Source organism: Moschus berezovskii, chromosome 7 (assembly GCF_049115385.1).
Source record: "Moschus berezovskii isolate FMDL1 chromosome 7, NW_MosBer_1.0, whole genome shotgun sequence".
Classification (NCBI taxonomy): domain Eukaryota; kingdom Metazoa; phylum Chordata; class Mammalia; order Artiodactyla; family Moschidae; genus Moschus; species Moschus berezovskii.
In genome coordinates this window covers 13,392,054-13,413,094 of record NC_142466.1, presented here as the reverse complement: position 1 = coordinate 13,413,094, position 21,041 = coordinate 13,392,054, and the positions used below count along the sequence as shown (strand labels likewise).

At 51.7% G+C, this 21,041-nt stretch overlaps 1 protein-coding gene across 1 annotated transcript; it reads left to right on the top strand.

Annotated features, from left to right (window-relative positions):
• The first annotated feature begins 2,892 nt into the window (after nucleotides 1-2,892).
• Nucleotides 2,893-18,432, top strand: LOC129557487 (XK-related protein 6). Its single transcript, XM_055428047.2, has 2 exons — nucleotides 2,893-3,124; nucleotides 17,037-18,432. Exons 1-2 carry the CDS (start codon nucleotides 2,893-2,895, stop codon nucleotides 17,999-18,001), a joined length of 1,197 nt encoding a protein of 398 aa, XP_055284022.2. The 3' UTR covers nucleotides 18,002-18,432.
• The last annotated feature ends 2,609 nt before the right edge of the window (nucleotides 18,433-21,041 follow it).

Genomic DNA, 21,041 nt, shown 5'->3' with positions numbered 1-21,041 from the left:
GAGAGGCCGTATCCGACCTGGGAGACCCACGGCACCAAGGCTCTCCTGGCCACGCAGCTGTTCTGGGTGCCTGTGCGGAGCCTCTGGACTCGAAGCCCTGCTTCAGCTCCTTCACCAGGGCACCCTCGTCCCCTCCTGCGCTGTCTCCCCAGGCCACCATCGACCTGATCTGACCGTCCCTCTGCCCGGGGTTCTGGAGTCCAGCTCCCCAGCCCCTTCCAACCACTTGGGACCACACGTGCTGAGAGCGGCCTCCACCGCCCACCTCGTCCAGTCTGCCTCCTTCAGGCCCTCAGGCCCTCTCCTTTGCCCCTTCCCCTTCAGTCTCCTCCAGAGCCCTTCTCCCTCGTTCGGGTCCGCTGCCTCCTCCCCGTCTCTCCACCTGTCTCCATCTCTCTGTCGCCGTCTCTCGCGTCTCGCAGTCTCTGCCCCTCTCTCTCAGTGGCCCGGTAGCTTTCCAGGTCAGGCGCAACAACCGACCCCCCACCCCCTCCTTCCCTTCGCCTCTCGCCTGGTCCCGTGATCTGGGGAACTTACAGACAGAGGCCGAGAGAGAGGCAGTGACTCGGGGGAAGCGGTGCAGCCCGTAAGCGACAGAACCTGGAACAGACAAGGACTCAACGCCCTGCTGCACTTCAGAGCTTCTGTTTCACCAGGTGTTAAGTGACTGTAACCAGAGCTGCCCTGCAGGGCGTGAGAGGCCCTTCGGGAGACGCCTGGCCCGCAGTGGTGGAGCTGGCAGCCGCGCACTGTTCACTCCAGCCTGACATCTTTCCTGTTCCAGCGCCTCCCTCCCCGCAGTTTCCTGCGGGGTTGTTCTCCGCTCACCCCAGGGAGTGTATATGCAGGAAATAAGGCATCCATCTCAGCCCCCGTAATGAGTCTTCTGCGAGGTCTTTTCCACAGGTAGGAGGCCCACCAGTTTGGACTTCGGAGCATCACAGTAGTTTTATATTATTTGCAAGTGTACGTTTTCTCACCTCTGCTTCTAAAGCATGGGCTGCTGTAAAATCCACGTAAGGTTCCTGGGCAATGCCCACCTTTCCCATTGCTTCAAGGAGGAGGGTACAGAGCCCTTCTCTGGGAGCCGCTTAGAAATTCGGTGTACCGGGGGTAGCGGGCTGCCTTTGCGGTGCTGTGACAGTGCTTTCCTGCAGGGGGGCTCAGCCTTCTTCCACAGGACTCCCAGGGGGAGGGTGTGAACAGAGACAAGCTCACGTGTCCACGAGAGATAGACAAAACACAAGAGAGTCAGGGAGAGAACAGGCGATGGAGCTGGGCAGCGGGCAGGGCCCAAGAGCCGAGGGAGGGGGTGGGATTTTCTTCTGAGCATGATGGGAAGTCACAGGAGGCCTGAAAGAAGCTGGGGACATGACTGCGTCTGTGATTTTGACAAAGTGCCTTGGCTGCTGGGCAGAGAGTGGGTTGTTCTGGGGGCAAGAGTGGGCCCGGGAGGCCAGTTAGGAGGCTTCTGCTCTGATCCAAGAGAAAGGGGGTGATGGCGGGGACCAGGCTGGCAATGGTGATGGAGACAGACCCCCAAAGGGTCCCTGATGGGGTTCCTGGGGACAGTGGGGACCATTAGGGGGTCAGCCACACTCTCAACCTCTGTGACTCTGGCTTGGTGGTTTAGAAGACACATTCCCAGGGGACGGCCAGGGATGCACATGTCATTCTGTCCTGTTGTCTGTGACCCCGACTGATGACCCCAGTTGATCCTAACTGGGCCCACTGTGCTTTCTGAACTTTGCTTTGGTCCTGGTGCTGCTAGCTCCTCTGGGCTGGGCTTGGCCCCAGAGGCCGCTGGCTGAGTCTGGGTTCTGTGTGTGCTAAGTTGCTTCACTTGTGTCCGACTCTTGGCGACACTATGAACTGTAGCCCGCCAGGCTCCTCTGTCCATGGGATTTCCCAGGCAAGAATGCTGGAGTGGGCTGCCATTTCCTTCTCCAGGGCATCTTCCCAAGTCTGGCGTAGATGACACCATACATCCTCCCCTTGTTGTGGCTTGGAGAAAGCATCTACTGTTTAGGGAGAAATGCAGCGGGTATGGGGGCTGTCTTCCGTGGGCCTGGATCCACACCAGCACTTGGATCATCTCCCCAAGCTCCCCATCAGCCTCATGATGCTGTAACTCTCATGTTAAAGAAGAGTAACAAAGACAGATTTGGGGAGATTAGCCCGGGTTCCCACAATGAGCAGATGACAGAGCCCACGCCCTCCACCTGCACTGCTTCCTTTGCCCCGTGTCCTTCCCGGAGGGAGTGTTTGTGTTTGTGTGGCTGAGTCCTGGGCCACACCTCGATGGAGGCCCCACTGTAGGCTCCCCCTAGCACGGAGCGGGGCACACATGAGTTTTGGGGTCCAACAGCCTCGGCCAGCTCCTGGTGGCTCCCACATCCACCTCTGGAGCCTGTGCCTGTGAGCCCTGCCTGCCAGTCCCCCATGGGTTTACTTCCACCTGTTGCCCGGGACCCAGGCCCACCAGTGATCCTCAGTAGGAATTTCATAAATGCGAATTCCTTTCCCTCCTCCTCCAGAGAGGTGAAAACCCTACTGAATTTTCCCCCGGGACCCTGAACTTGAGCGAGCCCACCTGCCCCCGAGCTCACCTGTGACACTTCCTTGGCAGGCCTGCAAGGTCACTGGGTCCCACTCTTCCATTTCTCACTTTATAGATGAGCAAACCAAGGTGAGGGAGGGGACAACTTGCCCAGGCCCCCTTCCCTGGCCTGACCCCACCCCACCCCAGCCCACCCTGAAGCCTCAGTACCTCATTCGTGAGCTGGGAGAATCCCTAGAGCTGGTCCAAGCACCTGGAAAACCTCAGAACCAAGGAGGGGAGGCTGGTGTGCCCGGGAGGGCCTGGCCCTTCCAGAACCCCCACCCCAACCCATGCCTCTCGCTGTGTTCTGTCCCATCTCCCGCAGGTATATCCGCACCATGTACCTGGGGATTCAGAGCCAGCGGCAGAAGGAACACCAGCGACGCTTCTACTGGGCTATGATGTACGAATATGCAGACGTTAACATGCTGCGCCTCCTGGAGACCTTCCTGGAAAGCGCCCCCCAACTGGTGCTACAGCTCTGCATAATGATCCAGAAGAGCCGCGCCGAGACGCTGCCCTGTGAGTCCCCCCACCCCCGCCCCGGGGCTGGGGGCCGCCCTCCGCGCACACTCAAGGGGCGTCGCAAGTCCCCGGAGCGGCATCTTTGCGCCCCCGTGTGCGCGCCCGCTCCGCCGCCGTCATGTGTGCGCTTGTGTGGCCCTCACGTGCGCAGAGCAGAGCCGGGTCTCCAGGGTCCCTGGAGCGGCAGAGCAGGGGGCCTGGGTCTCCCAGTCCAGGGAAAAGGTCCTTTATCTTGGCGCTGGCCTGAGCCGCGGCGTTTGCACACACGGGATGAGAGAGACAGCACATGCCCAAGAGGCTAAATCGTGTCACGCGGCATCAGCAGTTTTAGACATTCTTGAGCCGCGGTGCTTCAAATGCGTTTACAAAATGTAGAAGCCCCAAACAGGCTGAAGCAGCTGTGTTCTAGGTAGCTGTGTTCTAGGTAGATGGGAGGTGGGGGTCCAGAGCCCAGGGTATCCCGCCCGCCAACCCCACGCCCTACTCCAGGCCCCTGTGGCTCCAGATAGTCTCCAAGCGCCCAGGGGCTGGTCTGGACACCACTGGTCTCTACAGCGGCCGGAAGCCATTGGGGGCCACCCCGCCAAGAAGCTCTTTCTAGGTGGGACTCCACTGGTCAAAGCACACTGTCACCCTGGGTTTCTGATGTCAGGCAGACCCCAGTCAGACCAGCCTGCAAGTGTCCAGGTCATGTCAGAGCTTATTTCAGTGGGGCTGGAGTTCTGATTGTGTCAAAGGTCCAGGGTGAGGAGGGGCTGGATATCACAATGCTTGGGGGATATTGGGGACATTTCATCCTGGGGAAGATGTAGGCTATGTGAACCCCAGTATTTGAAGATATGTAGGGGAACTATGATCATTCCAAAGAGTGGGAGGGAACTACAGGGAGATGGTTATCAATTCACCATGTGGGAGACATTTCAAACATCAGGAGCCATCCAGAGATGGAGAGACTGTCTCATGAGGTAGTGAGTTTCCCGTCATGGGGAGCATTCAAGCAGGGATGTTGCTGAAGGGACTCAGTGCGGAGATTCCTGACTCCAGAGGAAGTGAGTGTGTATGATCCGCGGTAGCAAGGCAGCTGGGGCAGAAGGTCCCTGGTCATTGGGGCCTGCAGGCCTCCTGGGTCCTTGCCTCTGGGCCCCTGGCTTCCCAAACTGGGCCCTGGGTGTCACCAAGTTCACAGGCACCTGTAGGGCACTCTCCAATGGGACCCCCCCCTTGCTCCACACCATCTGGAGAGGACAGCCAAGTCTGTGAACTTGGAAGGGGCTTGTTGGCAATGTGGACGCTGTGCATTCTTGCAGGGCAGTAGCCTGGAAAGATGGAGCAACTCCCCTTGCTGCTTGGCAGCTGTGTGACCTATGCAAGGCACTGAGCCTCTCTGTTCTCAGTCTTCTCATTTCTGAAATGGAGATAATATTGGTACTTACCACAGAGGGTTGTTCTGAACATTTTTGACATGACGAATGTCATGGGCCTCAGGCAGCATCTGGCCATTTTGTTGGTGGTGACGGTAGAATTGGCCCACACGTTACTAATGACATCACGGCCAGCTGGTGGCCTCTGGTGACACGTGTCCACTTGGTACCATTAATGCTAGTAGACTTTTAGGTAGATTGCTGTTTTTTGTAATAGGTGAGTTTTCCATGGATCTTGCCAGACACCAGCCTCTTCCACTTTTTCTCCTTGTGCCATCTCTCCACCTTTGATCCCTCTTATAACTGGGTTAACGTCACAGTAGTCAGCCTGAGAGATGGGTTTGTGTCCAATTTACCCGTAAAACTGGTTGTTGTTGTTCTGTCGCTCAGTCGTGTCTGACTCTTTACGACCCCGTGGACTGCAGCACACCAGGCTTCTCCATCCTTCACTGTCTCCCAGAGTTTCCTCAGACTCACGTTCATTGAGTCAGTGATGCCATCCAACCATCTCATCCTCTGTCGTCCCCCTTCTTTTGCCTTCAATCTTTCCCAGCATCAGGGTCTTTTCCAGTGAGTTGGCTCTTCACATCAGGTGGCCAAAGTATTGGGAGCTTCAGCTTCTGCTTCAGTCCTTCCAATGAATATTCAGGGTTGATTTCCTTTAGAATTGACTGGTGTGATCTCCTTTCAGTCCAAGGGACTCTCAAAAGTCTTCCTAGCACCACAATTCAAAAGCATCAATTCTTTGATGCTTATCAATTCAAAATATAATCGTAGTGGTAATATTAAATCATGCAGATATTATGCAGATATTATTGGACTTCCTTTGTGGCTCAGCTGGTAAAGAATCCGCCTGCAATGTGGGAGACCTGGGTTCAATCCCTGGGTTGGGAATATCCCCTGGAGAAAGAAAGTATTCTGACCAGGAGAATTCCAAGGACTGTATAGTCCACGGGGTCGCAAAGAGTCAAAGATGACTGAGCGACTTTCGCCTTCACTTTCATTTGAATATTTTGGTCATTTGGAGTCCTCCTTAAATCAGATGTCTCAAGTCAAGTTTAAATAAAGATAAAAATTATACATTTTACCTGGTAAAAAGTGCCATTTTTCACTGGTAATGAGCCTGGTGTCAGCTGGGAGCTTCAAGAGTTTTCCTGGCTATGAAAGGGATGGGGAGGCAGTCCCGCATGGTAAGAAAAGTCCACCAGAGCTGTGTGTAAATTCCACCTCCACCATTTATTGGCTTTACAACGTGGGACAAGTTGATCTCCTAACCGGCTTCCTCCTCCGTGAAGTGGGCATAATAACTTCTCTGGGTGGCTGTGAAGGTCTACTGAGCTGCACATACCCAAATACAGCACTTTGGCTGGTGTGTTATGGGTACATGACACAGTCTTCTGGGCAACAAAGATGCTTTCAGCCAGGTGCCGTACTATGTGCGGAGGGTAACAGGGAACATAGCAGAGGTAGTCCAGGCCCTCATGAATCTTCCATTCTTTCTTAGGAGACATGACAGGAACAGTTAGATAGCCGGCGTATTGTGCCAAATGCTTTAAGCAAACGAACATGATGTCACGACTGCAGTACCTGGAGTGGGGTGTGCAGAGAGCTTATTTGTGCAGGGTTGGGCTTCCCAGGTGGCTCTAGTGGTAAAGAACCCGCCTGCCGGTACAGGAGACATAAGAGACATGGGTTAGATCCCTGGTTCTGGAAGATCCCCTGGAGAAGGGCATGGCAACCCACTCCAGTAGTCTTGCCTGGAGAATCCCATGGACAGAGGAGCCTGGTGGGCTACAGTCCATGGGGTTGCACAGAGTCAGATGCGACTGAAGCGGCTTAGCACGCACACATCAGAGAAAGCCTATCTAGAGAGTTGACACTTAGCCTGAGTATAAACGGTGAGGAGGAACCAACTGTGGGAGGAGCGGAAACAGCCTTCCCTGCAGAGGGAATTGCATATACAAAGGCCTTGGGGTGGGAAAAGCCTGCCTTATTCTAGGCTATGACAGGACTCAGCGTGGCTGCAGTCAGCACTCAGGGGAAGGAGAGTGATTTGGGGTAGGGTGGAGAGGAAGGCGTGGGCCTGACAGTTTGGGTGTATACCAAGTGCAGTGGGAAGGGTTATGTAGGAAAGCTATATGATCAGATTAGTTTAAAAAAAAATTATTTGCCTGCATGGATTTTAGTTGCAGCATGTGGGATTTAGTTTCCTGACCAGGGATTGAACCTGGACCCCCTGCATTGGGAGTGCAGAGTCCTGGCCACTAAAACACCAGATAGGTCCCATATTAACTTTTCTAGCTTTATTTTTTTATCTATTTTTGGTTGAGTTGGGACTTCATTGCTGCCTGGGCTTTTCTCTAGTTACGGGGAGTGGCTTCTCTTTTGTCTCAGAGCACCAACTCTAGGCGCTTCAGTAGTTGCAGCTCCTGGGCTCTGGGGCACAGGCTCAATAATTGTGGCTCACAGCTTAGTCGCTCCAGGGCGTGTGGGATCTTCCCGAATCAGGGGTTGAATGGATTGCCATTTCCTTCTCCAGGGGATCTTCCCACCGTGCCTCCTGCATTGGCACCAGATTAGCTTTTAAAGAAGATCCCTTTCCTGGTGTGCAGGGAGGAAACCAAGAGCCCAGAGCATCTGTTAGAGGCAGCTGTGGAGGTCCAGGGCTGAAACGATGGGCTTGGAGTGCTTGGAAGAGGAAGCCAAGCGCACGGATTGGCAGGCAACTCTGGAGCAGAAATCAACAACACTTAGCAGGCCTGGGGGAGGTGGTGATGGAAGGAGGTTGAGATGGGGTATGTTGAGATGAAAGATGCTGTCTGGGGATCGGGTTGAGAGTTAGCAGCTCTGTCGCCTTTCCCGACTTTGGGGGTTTTCTGATGCTTTTGGCCAGGGTGGGGGAGTACAACTCGCTTCACCCACACAGTGCCTGAGCTTGCCTTTTGGGATTGAGCTCACATTGAGGTTTTGTCCTTCTTATATGACTCTGTGAACTGTTGTTCGTGGCCTCCCACCCGCCACGTGTCAGGCATCTGCTCTGCTATAGGCAAGATGCTGTGTCAGGAATGGGTTTGCAAACACAGCTATCCTTCAGTGGGTATCCTTAAACATTGGTTTTCTTTTAGACAAACATTGAACTCTAAGATCCCAAATAGGCCCCTGCCTTTCCATCCCTTTGGTGTCAACCTCCCTAATTAGTTTTCTTCTTCTTCTTCTTCTTCTTTTTTGACCTGGCCCCGTGCATCATGTGGGATCTTAGCTCCCTAACCAGGGATCGAACCTGGATCCCTTGCACTGGGAGTGCGGAGTCTTAACTACTGGACCACTGGAACTTTCTGTTTTTTTCTTTCTTAAGCTCACTTGCTGGCTCCTCTTCTATCAAAAACCCTCCCGCTTCACACTTGCTCCTTTTTCCAGCAAGAGCTGATGGGAAACTCCACCGAGATGCAGGTGTCCATCCGCTTTCTCTGCTGCTCCTGTCTGCGCCTGTTTCTTCAGCCGCTCACATCCTGGAGGAGGCGTCAGCTCCCTCTCCTGATCAGCTTTGCCTTCTGCGTGAGGACCAGTCTTCCATGTTCCACTTCTCAGGGGAAGGAGGGCCAACTGTGGGGTTGGTTAACCGGCCCTCCTCGCCCTCCTCTCCCCATGATCAAAGATGACCACCTCTCTCCTCTTGGGAGATTTCTTTTCTCTAATGTGAAAAGTGCCTTCTCCAGTCCTGCTTGTATGGACATCAGCTGTTACCCTCCAAATCTGGGTCACAAAAGTTGATTGCATATATGCTCAGTCGCTCAATGTACACAGGTACATTGTCCGTGTCCGACTCTTGGCAACTCCATGGACTGTAGCCCACCAGGCTCCTCTGTCTATGGGATTTCCCAGGCATGAATAGTGGAGTGGATTGCCATTTCCTTCTCCAGGGGATCTTCCCAACCCAGGGATTGAACCCATGTCTTCTACGGTTTCTGCATTGGCAGGCAGATTCTTTACCTCTGAGCCACCTGGGAATCCCCAAAGTTGGTTACTTGATCATTTAGGATTTTGGTTACACTTAGGTAAAGCTGCTGCCCAGAAGGTGACAATTATGTGGTTGTGTGGCCTGAAGGTGACAGATTTGTGCTCTACACCAACCTGAATTTCCACTGTGCCAAACACCGTCAGATAATGAATCACCTTGCACACAGTGACAGGGAGTTTTGGTGCCCCGATCCTCTGTGATGTTGGCTGCCACCTGGCCTAACCCTGATGGAGTAGCCCCTGCTCCCTGACTCCCCACCTACTGTCCCACCCCCACCCCCCTGGTGCTGAGCTGGAGCTAGCTGCTGGCTCTGATGTTCCTGGGCTTCCGACCAGATTGATACAAAGATCTTCCAGCCTCCAGTCGGGACTTCAGGGTGCTCATCCCACGTCTGTGTCTTCGCCTCCTGGATTAATATAGGGGAAGATGAGTGCTTCCCCTGGCTGCCTTGCATCCTCACAGATAGCAGCAATGAAGAGGGACACGCCTGCCTTCTGCCACCAGCACACAGACTCGGCCTCTCCCACTTCCCTGGAGGAGGGTCTCTCTCCAGCCCTGCTTCTGTCTCCTTCTGAGGAGTCACCCCTCCTTCTCTCCCATCAGATACTTGCTTGGTGTCTACACACAGAGTTCCCTGAACAGCGAACTCCAGCTCACAGCCCTGCTTCAGCTCCCAGTGGCTTCTTATCAAACAGAACATTAAAACCTCACACTCTTAACCAGAATCTGCAAGGATTTTAAACAGAGACAAGACACTTTCAGTACATCTGTGTAACTTGACTTTGTATCCAATTCTGAGGCCTTTTGGCTGAGGTTGCCCCTAACAACAAGCAAGAGAAAAAGAGAGTAATTTGTTTTTTTTGTAAGTTGTGGTAAGAACAGGTGAGATCTACTCTCTTAACAAATTTTAAATGCAAAAGAAAGTGCAGTACGTACATATGAGGAAGAGTCCAGGGTCAATCAATTTCATTGGTTGCACAGCGGTAAAGAGTCTGCCTGCCAGTGCAGGAAGCACAGGAGACATAGGTTCCATTCCTGGTGCAGAAAGATCCCCTGGAGGAGGAAATGGCAACCCACTCCAGTATTCTTGCCTGGGAAATCCCATGGACAGAGGAGCCTGGCGGGCTATGGTCCATGGGGTTGCAAAGGAGTTAGCGACTAAACAACAGTTAGCACAGATGAAATAACAATTGGCCACCTGAAAATGTTTGTGCATCAAATGCTGTAACAAGAGGGACAGCGAGGCAGGCTGACCAGCGGTGCTTCATGGGGGTGGCTCTGAGAGCTGCCAGTTCAGAAGCCTGAGCAGTGACTAATGTGACCACCTATTCAGTAACTGTTTACTAAGCAGCTGCTATGTGCCAGGCATGGTTCCAGGAGCTGGGGGCAGATAAGAGTAATAGACAAAACAGAAAGCCCTGCTCTCATGGAGCTTATGTGTCTTGGAGAGAGAGGTGGACAAGGAGCAGAACAAATATTTTGTCTTCTGTATTAGAAAATGGTAAGTATGCAGCAGAGCTCTAAAGCTGGAAAGAGCCGTGGGGGAGCAAAGCTGTATCCATCTTTCAATAAGGGAGCAGGAAAGGGACCTCTGAGCAAAGACAGAGCAGGGAGGGCGCCAGCCTGCGGGTCACTGGAGGTACATGCACCAGAGGAGGGCATAGCCAAACACAAGGCCTTGAGCTAAGAAAGTGACCCCAGTGTTTTGGGAGCAGCCAGGAGGCTGGGAGGATGGGGCATGATGCCTGCATTGCTTCCATAGCTCAGCCCTGCTATGGTCCTGTCAGCAGAGCATCTTTTCTTCTTCTTCTTAGTTAAAAAATATATATTTAAACAACTTTATTGAGATACAGTTTGTATACTGCACAAGTCATTCATTTAAAGTGTACAGTTCAATGGCTATCATTCTGGGAGCATCAGAGCTTTGAGTCTTGTCGGCTGTTTGCCCCTCAGTGAGGGTAGATTTACTGGGACTTTCCAGTGATGGCAGACGGCTTCCTTCACAGTGTGCTCCAGGCCCACCAGAATTCTGGCATTCACGAGGCTTCTGCCAGACCAGCTGAGCGGCTGACATTTGTTCTCGAATCTCTGAAGTCTGCCTTTACCCAGCTGGGAGAACCACAGTGCTCTCCCGCCTCTGTGGGTGGATCAATATCACTAGACCACGGGCCAGGAGCAGGGCATAGACCCCGAGGTCCTGGCACCATTAATGGGAGCTTGCATGTGAGTCTGTGGGAGAAGGGGGAATTACTGGAGCTTGTAAGTCCCAGGCACTGGGGCCTTTGGAGCTGGAGGTTCTGGGTTGGAAGCTCCCTCACCAGCAGTTTGCTGATGTTCTAGCTGTTTTAAAAGACAGATTTTGTTATTGTTTAGGCATCTCAAGGCCAATAGATCAGGAGACAGTTGTCACTGAAAAAATCACTTGTCACTGTTTCCCAAGAAGAGGCCGACATGCCACATCATTGTGGGGGCTTGGGATAGGCTAGTCTGAATCATATCAGGAGGCTCTAGGGTCCAGGGCTGTCCCTAATTGTCTGGTACCTGGCCCTGAGGTGATTAGGACAGGGAAACAGTGGCCCAGAGTGTCAGGGCCCAGTGAAGGAGGCGTGAGTTCTGGACTGGTTGGTTTGTATATGAAAAGCACCTCTTGTTCGCTATTTCTAGGAATTTGCTAAACCTGAGAGGGGCGGTCCCTCCAGGATCAGCATGGCCCCAAACGGGAACCATCAGAATACAAGCACATGCTTCAAGCCTCAAAACTAGACAAATCCTTTTACCTCCTGGCGCCTTGGTTTCCTCTGCTATAAAATGGGATACCAGTAAGCATTTCAGGGGATTCTTGTCAGGATTAAAGGAAATAATTTCTGCAAAGTGTCTGGCACAATGCCTGCTGTATTGGGAACACTTGGTGGGTATTATTCCTGCTCATCTCTGCCTTCTGCCCTCAAGGTTTTCTTCTGAAAGATGCACGCATAAATGGAGGCTCCCCGGGAGTTCCCTTTTCCCGCTTTCAGGGATAGTGGTGGGAGGGTGAGACAGCTGGTGGGCTCCTTTCTCCATCAGCCCCTTTGAGAATCAAAATACCCCTGCGATTTTGCACATAGTTTCAGAAGGACCAGACCAATTGCTGCCCTGCCCTTGAGGGGCTCACCTGCATCAAGGTGAGAACATACTTAAGGAAAAAGGGAAGGAGTAAGAGAGTGTATGGGGTGGTGAATGACACTCAAGTGGGAAATACGGCCTGGAGCTGAAGCTCCAATACTGTGGCCACCTGATGCAAAGAACTGACTCTTTAGAAAAGACCCTGATGCTGGGAAAGATCGAAGGCAGGAGCAGAAGGGGATGACAGAGGATGAGATGGTTGGATGGCATCACCGACTCAATGGACATGAGTTTGAGTAAGCTCTGGGAGTTAGTGATGGACAGGGAAGCCTGGCGTGCTGCAGTCCATGGGGTCACAGAGAGTCGGACACAACTGAGCGACTAAACTGGACTGAAGGCCTGGAAGGCGGGAAGAGGTACTGGGAGCTGCAGTTTTCAGTGTCTGGCTGGCGATGGCCTGGCTGAGAAGGCAAGCTCTGGTAAAAGCCTTCATGCGGTGACATCTGGGGGCCTGGGAAAGGGCCACGCAGGTGGTGGACAGAGCCAGCGCACATGTCCTGTGGTGGGACTGTGGCTGGAGCACGCAGGACAGAGCGGGTGTGAGGAGCGAGCTGGAGGTGACCGCAGAGCAGCCAGGGGCTGTCCTGATTTGGGCCCAGGGTGAAGGCCTGGCAGCACGACAGGAACTTCGGTTTGAGGCCATTGGAGAAGGAGACGCTGATGAGTGTGAACGGGGACTGGACAGGGTGCACTCATAACTCAAGGCAGTGTCTTGAGAGGCCCCTCAGGCCTTAGAAGGACTGAAGCCTTGACTCCAACCGAAACAGTGTGTCGGCCACCAGAGGGTGACCGCTTGGGTTTAAGGGCCTCCCCGGTCAGAGGTGTCCAACTGAGACTTCTGCCCGTCACGCTCTGTTTCGTTGGCCTTGAGGTGCGGACGTCCTCTTTCTAGAAACCTTAGATACCTAGTCTGGTGATCAGAGCCCCAAGACCCTGACCCAAGCCTTTCTCAGGGGGCTGCCCCCAGGAGGCCCTGACTTAGTGACCGCCCAGCTGGTGGGGCTGGACTCAGGTAGCCCAGTGGGCCAGCTGCACCCCCCACCCGCCATGGTCTGCACCAGGAAGAACGAGCGAGCCATGAAGGCCACTGCCTGGAACTTGTCACGGCTGAATGAGGAGTGTCCAGCCGTCTCCAGCCTGATCTTTGGAATGCAGAAGGTGATGGAGCTGTAAGTGGGAGGGATCATAAACACACCCAGCCTGAGCACAGTGTGGGCTTGGGTCTCGGCCAGAGTCATACGTTGACTTTGGGGTTGACCTCGGGCCAGACAGAAATCTTCCAAGTGAGCCACTGTGGAGGGAAAGGCCTGCAACCCCTCCCTCTGTAATGAAATACGCATCAGGCCTTTGAAGAGTGATCACTTAACAGGAGGAGAATCAGGCCTTTGAAGAGTGATCACTTAACCAGCAGGAAAGTCAGGCCTTTGAAGAATGATCAGTTAGCAGGAGGAGGGTAAGGCCTTTGAAGAGTGAGAGTCAGGCCTTTGAAGAGTGAGAGTCAGGCCTTTGAAGAGTGATCACTTAACAGGAGGAGAGTCAGGCCTTTGAAGAGTGATCACTTAACAGGAGGAGAGTCAGGACTTTGAAGAGTGATCACTTAACAGGAGGAGAGTCAGGCCTTTGAAGAGTGATCACTTTGATCCCTTAACAGGAGGAGAGTGATCTCCGCTAATTCTGGTGGTTGCCTCTTTCTTTGTGGCTTGCATGTTCCTTTCCTGAGGAACGTAGAGGAGAACTTGTATTTGGTTTTCAGCTCCTTTATCAGGGGCCTCTCTCAGATACCCGTGGGTGCTGCACTTCCTGTCCACTCTCCAAGAAAGGCTTAGATCCTTTACTTCAGGGCGCCCAGCTCCTTCTAAGACCAAATCTGAAGGGTCTATCAGTACAGCGGCTACTTTAAGGCCAAAGAGCCTGAGTTTAAATCTTGATTCTACTTCTTGATAGAAACGGCCGTCTTCTTTCTGTGTCCTCAGGTGGCCTTTCTTCTGTATGAGCGCACCCCTGGCATCTCCGTGGGCCCAAGTGATCTGTTCTCATAAGGTCATGTTGGATCAGGGCCCACCCTCATGACCTCATGTTAAATTCAGTGCCCCTTTGAAGGCCCTGTCTCGGGATACAGTCACATACTAAACTCCTGGGGGTTAGCACTTCAACCTAAGAATCTGGGGGGAGGGGAGGAGATGGGGACACAGCCCATAGCAAGTACCTACGTCACAGTGTTCTTCTCAGTAAGATTCCTGCTCAGTGAATCACAGGTGTGTTTTTTCACGAGGATGCCTGTTTCCTGTTGGGTGAGTGGGTTGAAGTGAGTGGTCTGTGTAGCCGCTGAGGATATAATGTTTAGTGATCTACAGCTTCACCAGGTTGGAAATGGACGAGGCAGAGAGGTAAGATGTGGGCCGGACATCAGCAGACCCGCAGACCCCCGGCCAAGTGCCAGCTCTCAGCCCTCCACATGACCGTCTCCCAAACCTCTCCTCGTAATTCAGCAGTGATGTCTTATGACCTCTGGGGAACAGCACATCCTAGAGAGGGCTTCCAGAAGCACTGACCGTGGGCTGAGGCAGCGAGCAGTCTGGCTCAGAGGTGAGTGGTTTCTGTAATACCCTGAAGCCACCCGGAGGAACAGATCTGGAAGTGACCCAGAAGCTACACTGGCGATAGAGGATTGAAGTGGCTTCGCCACCTGCAGCCAGTGGACGTTTGGATTCTGGTTTGCTAGTGTGCAGCATGGCCTGGGCTCCTGTCAGAGCACACCAGACATTGGAATCAGCACCGTGACAGCTGAGGGCCTGTCCTGCTCCTGCACCGCAGGCTTGTTCGAGAGCACAGTCAGAGACTGGCTTAGACCATGCTTCAGCAGACGCGAAACTGCTTTTTCTTATTTTGTGAGCTTGGCACTCGTGCTTTTCTGTGGACAGGGGAAGTAATACATTTTGCTTTATTAGATGGAACAGAAAAATCCAGCCTTCTTCCCATGCAGTTGCTGTAGAACTCCCCTTTGATCACTGAGGGTGGCAGCACCTCTTTTAGCATCAAGAAAAAGTGATAGTGTTCACCGGAAGCGAGGTGACGTCACGAAGAAGCTTTCTGGGGATGCTCCAGTGTCTGGTAATAACCTGGCATGTTCCCTGCCCTCCAGAAACCAACAGCCCAAGTCACGTGACTCCAAAGGGACCTCAGCCCCCTCCCAGCCCCAACTCCCAAGAACAGGCGTGCAGGAGGCTCAAAGGTTAGCATGACCACTATGACATGGTCACAGAGACCACGTGGCCTCAGGAGAGGCTGGTGGAAATGTCCTGCGTGACAACAGGCAAAACAGGACACATATGAGCACTGTGTTCAGAACTTTCCAGAAAAGTGACCGAAGCATTGTCAGCCATTTTCAAGACTGGCTTCGATGGAGAAACTGGGATCATTTCTTCTGTTTATTTTCCGCATTGGTGGTTATGATCAGAAAAGCAATGCAAACTCATTGTAATAGTTAACCTTTCAGGCTTTTTCTCTGCTTCCACCAACAAGATGGTTTTTGTTGTCAGACTCTGATGTTCTGCAAGCTGCAAACCAGCACAGCTTCTTGAAATGTTGGAAAAGGGGATGAGGGGGCTGGGAGAGGAAGAATCGGTGCAGGGTAGGGCGTGGGGTGGGTGGGAAGGTAAAGGGACAGAGGACTTTGATCCTTCACTGAGGTTGGGAGAGGAGTGGAGAGGTGAACAGGGGCTGGAGTTCTGGGCCTGCTTCTTTAGTCTGAAGAATAGGGCTTCTGGATCTGACCTTGGAGCTGAAGACAGAAAATGACCAGGGGACTTTGATGTCAGCCTGGAAGAATGCCAAAGGGAAATCGGGCTCTGGGGCAGGGGAGGGGAATTTGGTTAGGAGGTGTGGCCCTTGGGGCAGTATTCAGGACTCCAGCTGAATTGAGCTGCATTTAGTTCTGGAATTTGGGGAGAGAGGAAAAACAAAAGCAGCGCTGGGTAGACCGAGTAGAGATGATGCTTGGAGGAGCAGAGGCGGGATGGGGAGTCTTGCTCGAGAGGGGATTCATGATGATGTCTGACTAATGACTGCCTACTGGTGGGTGGATTTGGAGAGACGCTGGTCACTGTTTAGTGTGTTCAGTTTGACTGAGTTACAAATACCAGATAGGCAGCGTCCTAAATAAAGCTGCTCTACAGGGATTCAGGTATCGCTTGGGATCAGACACGCTCACCTGCTTGTTGAGGAAACTTGGAGGGAAGAACATGCAGAGGCCTTGGAGAGCTCACTATGCTAGGAAGGAGCAAAGAATCCCCAAAACCTGAGTTACCCTGCTCCCTCCCATCGCTGGACGGAGGCAGAGAGGAACTGGGCTTCACCAGTCAAGGCTTAAAGGAGCCGTGAGCAGTGGTTAGTGGGAGGAGGCCGCAAACACCATGGGGAGGCCAAGAGTGAGTGAGGAAGCAGCCTGGGAATCGCAGGCTGCCCTGGCCCTTGATCAGAGTGGCCTTAGGGAGTGGACGTGTAGTTGTTGTTGTTTAGTTGCTCAGTTGTGACCAACTCTTTGTGACCCCATGGACTGCAGCCCACCAGGCTCCTCTGTCCACGGGATTTCCCAGGCAAGAATACTGGAGTGGGCTGCCATGCCCTCCTCCAGGGGATCTTCCTGAGCCAGGAATCAAACTCAAGTCTCCTGCATCGGCAAGCAGATTCTTTACCACAGAACCACCAGGGAAGCCCAGGGAGTGGATGAGAAGACGCTAAATGGGAGAAGAGCCTTTTGAGGGCTCCTTGGGGCGTTGGATGAGCTTATGAGAAGGCACAGGGTGACTCGAGCACCTTCTGAGAGAAGAGTTGCGCAGCTTGGGGCAGCGAGTAAGCTCTTGGTCTTCACACCCTATAATCCCTTCCGCTGGCTCCTCTGAGAACACAGCCTGCTAGTGACAAAGACATGGACCCCACGGTGAGCTTATAATTTCTTACAATGGAAACACACGGGGTACCACCCACAGCAGAGGTGATGAGCCAGCCAGGTGGTCCAGGCTCCCCAACCCCCTGGCAAAGCACGTCAGCCTCCGCCTGCAGCTGTGGATCTCCAGAGGTTCTGGACTGGGTTATTGACACAATTTCACAAAAGCTGTCAGCTTAGGGAGCAGCCGTGGCCTCCAAGCTTGGTTCCTGATGCTCTGTTTCTTTCCCCCTCCTCCATAAGATTGCAGTGTGTGTGTGTGTGTGTGTGTGTGTGTGGGCGTCTCCCTGGCCTGGCAGCCCCGCAGTGCCTGGCAGTGGACGTCCCCGGTTTTGACTGTGTGGGTTTGTGTCTTTCCGGCAGGTGTCTCCTCTGTGACTTCCCTGATGTCCCTGGCTTGGGTGCTAGCCTCCTATCACAAGCTGCTGCGGGACTCCAGGGACGACAAGAAGAGCATGAGCTACAGAGGGGCCCTCATCCAGCTCTTCTGGCGCCTCTTCACCATCTCATCCAGAGTTATCTCTTTTGCCCTCTTTGCTTCCATCTTCCAGCTCTACTTCGGGATCTTCGTGGTGGTCCACTGGTGCGCCATGGCCTTCTGGATCATCCATGGCGGAACCGACTTCTGCATGTCCAAGTGGGAGGAGATCCTCTTCAACATGGTGGTAGGGATTGTGTACATTTTCTGCTGGTTTAACGTCAAGGAAGGGCGGACTCGATATCGAATGTTTGCCTATTATACGATAGTCTTGACCGAGAATGCTGCCTTGACGTTCCTTTGGTATTTTTACAGAAACCCAGAGACCACGGACTTCTATGCGGTGCCAGCACTGTGTTGTGTCTTTATTAGCTTTGTGGCCGGGATCGCGCTGATGCTGTTATATTATGGTGTGCTGCATCCCATGGGGCCGCGAGCTAAGATCCTGGCCAGCTCCTGTTGTGCCGAGCTGCTCTGGGGCATCCCTTTGCCCCCCGATGTTGAGCCCATGGCGCCTCAGACCCCTGGGTACCGGGGGGCCCAGGTCACGCCTACCAGAGCCGTAACGGAACAACAGGAGGATCTCACGGCTGACACTTGCTTGCCCGTGTTCCAAGTGAGACCCATGGGGCCACCTACCCCGACGGGGCGTCCTTACCTCCCAGAAGGGCCCCTCATTAAGATTGACATGCCAAGAAAGAGATACCCAGCCTGGGATGCTCATTTTGTAGACAGGAGGTTGAGAAGGACTATTAACATTCTGCAGTATGTCACGCCCACTGCGGTGGGCATCCGGTATCGGGATGGACCGCTCCTTTATGAGCTGCTACAGTATGAGTCTTCGCTCTGAGAGCATCCTGACCCAAGTTGAGAAGGGGACCTGAAGTTTGGTTTGCGGTAAAGCCGCCTGCAAGAAATATAACCCTCCCTTCCCCCAAAACACAGAACCACCACCACCATCACCACCACCACCAATGCTCAAAAAAAAAAAAAAGAAAATAATAAGTCACAACCCCTTCAGATAAGCTTTCTTTCCAGTCGCTGTATGTATACAAAGATATTCTCTATGTTTTGTAAGTAAAAACAAAACGAAAACCTTTCTTTTGTTTTTTACACATAAGTAACAGTATTGAAAAAAAAAATCCCACACTATGGTTTATAGGGTGGAGAAGGAGCAGTTGTCTCCACTCCAAAAGAAAAAAAAAACAAAGTTTTATACCTTACACCAAGTGTAGATCATTTCCGGGATTGGTGCTGATTGAAAGAACAAAATAAAACAAAACAAACAAACAAACAAAACCTTCAACTGCCTTATGCCCTTAGGTGCTGAGTTTCATTAAGTACTGTCACGTTTTCTCATGCAAAACTCTCTGGTGATTTTTTGCACCGGGAGAGGGAAAATTAAACAATCAATGAAACCAATCTAGAAACAAAACAAAACAAAAAAACAACCAATGGATAAAACCGCAAAACAATCATTCTTCCTATCTGATGATTTATACTGAAGAAAACAAATCGACCAAAAGCAAAAACATTGAAACCCCTCCCTCCTTTTTGCTTTCTCTCCCTCTCCTCCTGTCCCTGCCCCCAACTTCTCAGCCCCTTCTAGGAGCCAGAAGGCCATTTGAAACTCAGATGGTTGGCAGAGCTCCTTGAAGGCCAACTAGGTGCCATTTCGGTGTTCACCTAGTAAGAATCACATTTGTTTCCTGGTGAAAAGCAAAACAGAAAAAAAAAATCAAAAGCCACCCTAATAATTCGATAAGAATAGGAAATTCTAAAGCAAATTAAAGGAAATTTCCATATATGTCATCAAGGAGAATCAGTAATAATAAAACTCAGCATAGTAGCAAAAAGAACGACATCAATTTAAAGGCACAATACTTAATCAGTGACTGGCAAAAATGATCTGTTCTGTCATTTTAAGGCCGTGAAAGGTATACATTTATCACATGTGATATTGGGTAAGGCCTCTTCTGTTTCCATTTGGTGGGAAGCCTTAAATTGATCTGGAAAGAATTCATTTTTTCATTTGTGCTTTTTAAAAATAGTTAACACAAAGAGGAAAATTAGAACATAAAAAAAAATCAAATTGTAATAACCTACCCATTTCAAAGACTGTTTGGTGCTTCTGTCTTTCACCATTGTGGTTGGCTGAAAGTCATTCAGCTCACTTGGTGCATCTGGGTTGCGTGGGGAATTTTGTGTGTGTTGCATGTGTGTGTGTGTGTCTGTGTGTGCCCATAGCACACACACACGCACACGTGTGTGTGCGTGTGTGTGTGTTTACGTGTGTTTGTGTGTGTGTGTGTGTCTGCTGCAAGGTCTTGCCAGAAATGTAGAAAAAGCGACATAAGAGAGATTCTGGGTGTGGCTAAGGTCAAGGGTAAGGGGCTGGGAAGCTGGGGAGGGGATGGTGCTTGATTTTGAGTTCCTGTCTGATGGCAAGACACGCCAGCAGCATACTCTGGGTCTTAGAAGGCGTGCCATTCGGGTGAAGGTTTGATTCAATTATTTATTTTCTCATTGTACCAAGTTGAATTTCTCGAGGTGTTGCACGTATGTTGAAGCCATTTTTTAAGCGTTATTTTTCAAAGTATTGCTCCTGTAAGGGATATTTTGTTTTAGGGCTTTGTTTGAATCCCATCATCTCTCTACTTGGGCACAAAAAACAAAAACAAAAAAAGGAAAAGAAAAAAATCACAAAAGGAAAAAAATCTCCACAAAAACGATATATATATATATATATATACACACACAAGTCTCTATATATATACACACACAATATTTTTAAGTAAAAATACTGTTAGTCTTTGTTGTGTGTAGCTGTGATTTTTTTCTCAATTCCAGATATAACTGTTTAGGGTGCAAGGCCTCACACTGAACTACTCTTAAGAGAAGTTCAAAAACTGAGGACCTTTTTTTTTATGTTTGTGGATTTTTTTTTTAATATTATTCAAAGAGGCTTCTCCTCCCTCCCTTCATTGTTTATCTAAATCTGTAAAAAACAAAACAGAAAAAAAACCCCACAAAGTTTAAATGTCAGTTGGGTTGTAAACCTGGATCCTTTATAAATGGTTCAGATTTCCTTGATGATTACTAGATTTGCAGTGCCGTCCTGCCCCCTCCCTTCCCAAAGTGTCCCCTTGTGGCCCCCCTGGCAGCAAGCAGGAGGGCAGAGGAGGGGCAGGAGGGTGCGTCTCGGTCCAGGAAGCACTCCGCACAGAGCACACCAGGCCCCGGGAGGACCCTGCTGGCCAGTCCCCACCCGCCCAAGGGCCTGGGCCCCTCGGTGGTTAATTGGGAGTTCCAGTCTGGTCAGAGGTGCTTTTCTTTTCTATTCTGCTTCCCTACCAAGGGCTTAGCTCACTGCTTACTCTGCAGAGGCCAGAGGAGATGAGGCCATTTGAGGGGGCTCTCCGCATCCTCCCTGCTTGCTGGGGTCCCAGCTCGCGTCTGCCTCAGCGCTTCGAATGTCCGCCACCAGAGTGGTCCTTGTCGCTGTCCCTGGTGCATCCCTCTGGGACCTTGGCCACTTCAGCTTGTTCGTCCGTTCTTAGCTTTAGTTCCTTTCTCTTTTTCATTTCGAGGCAGTCACAGAATTTGATTTGCCACCTCTATTTTACTAAAACACATCCAGTGTGTACGCACTTGTGTGTGTGGGGTGTGTGTGTATGCATGCGTGTGTGTTTCATGCAACTGAGAAAACTGCTGATGTCCGTTGACCTGGAGCACCCAAAGTTGGGGTGACTCAGGGAGGGCCCTCGGGGTGCATTAGCCACTGGGAACAGAGGAGATGACCACAGGATGTTTCAGGAAGCCCTTCTTTCCAAGGGGGTTGGACTGGGCTCCACAGGACTCAGACAGGAGAACGCTTACTCCCAGGCAAG

Bases quoted from the DNA above. Each gene is read 5' to 3' on its own strand.
- LOC129557487 (XM_055428047.2), top strand. From the start codon at position 2,893: ATGCCTCTCGCTGTGTTCTGTCCCATCTCCCGCAGGTATATCCGCACC. The intron at 3,125-17,036 runs GTGAGTCCCCCC...TCTTTCCGGCAG, and splicing joins CCGCGCCGAGACGCTGCCCT to GTGTCTCCTCTGTGACTTCC.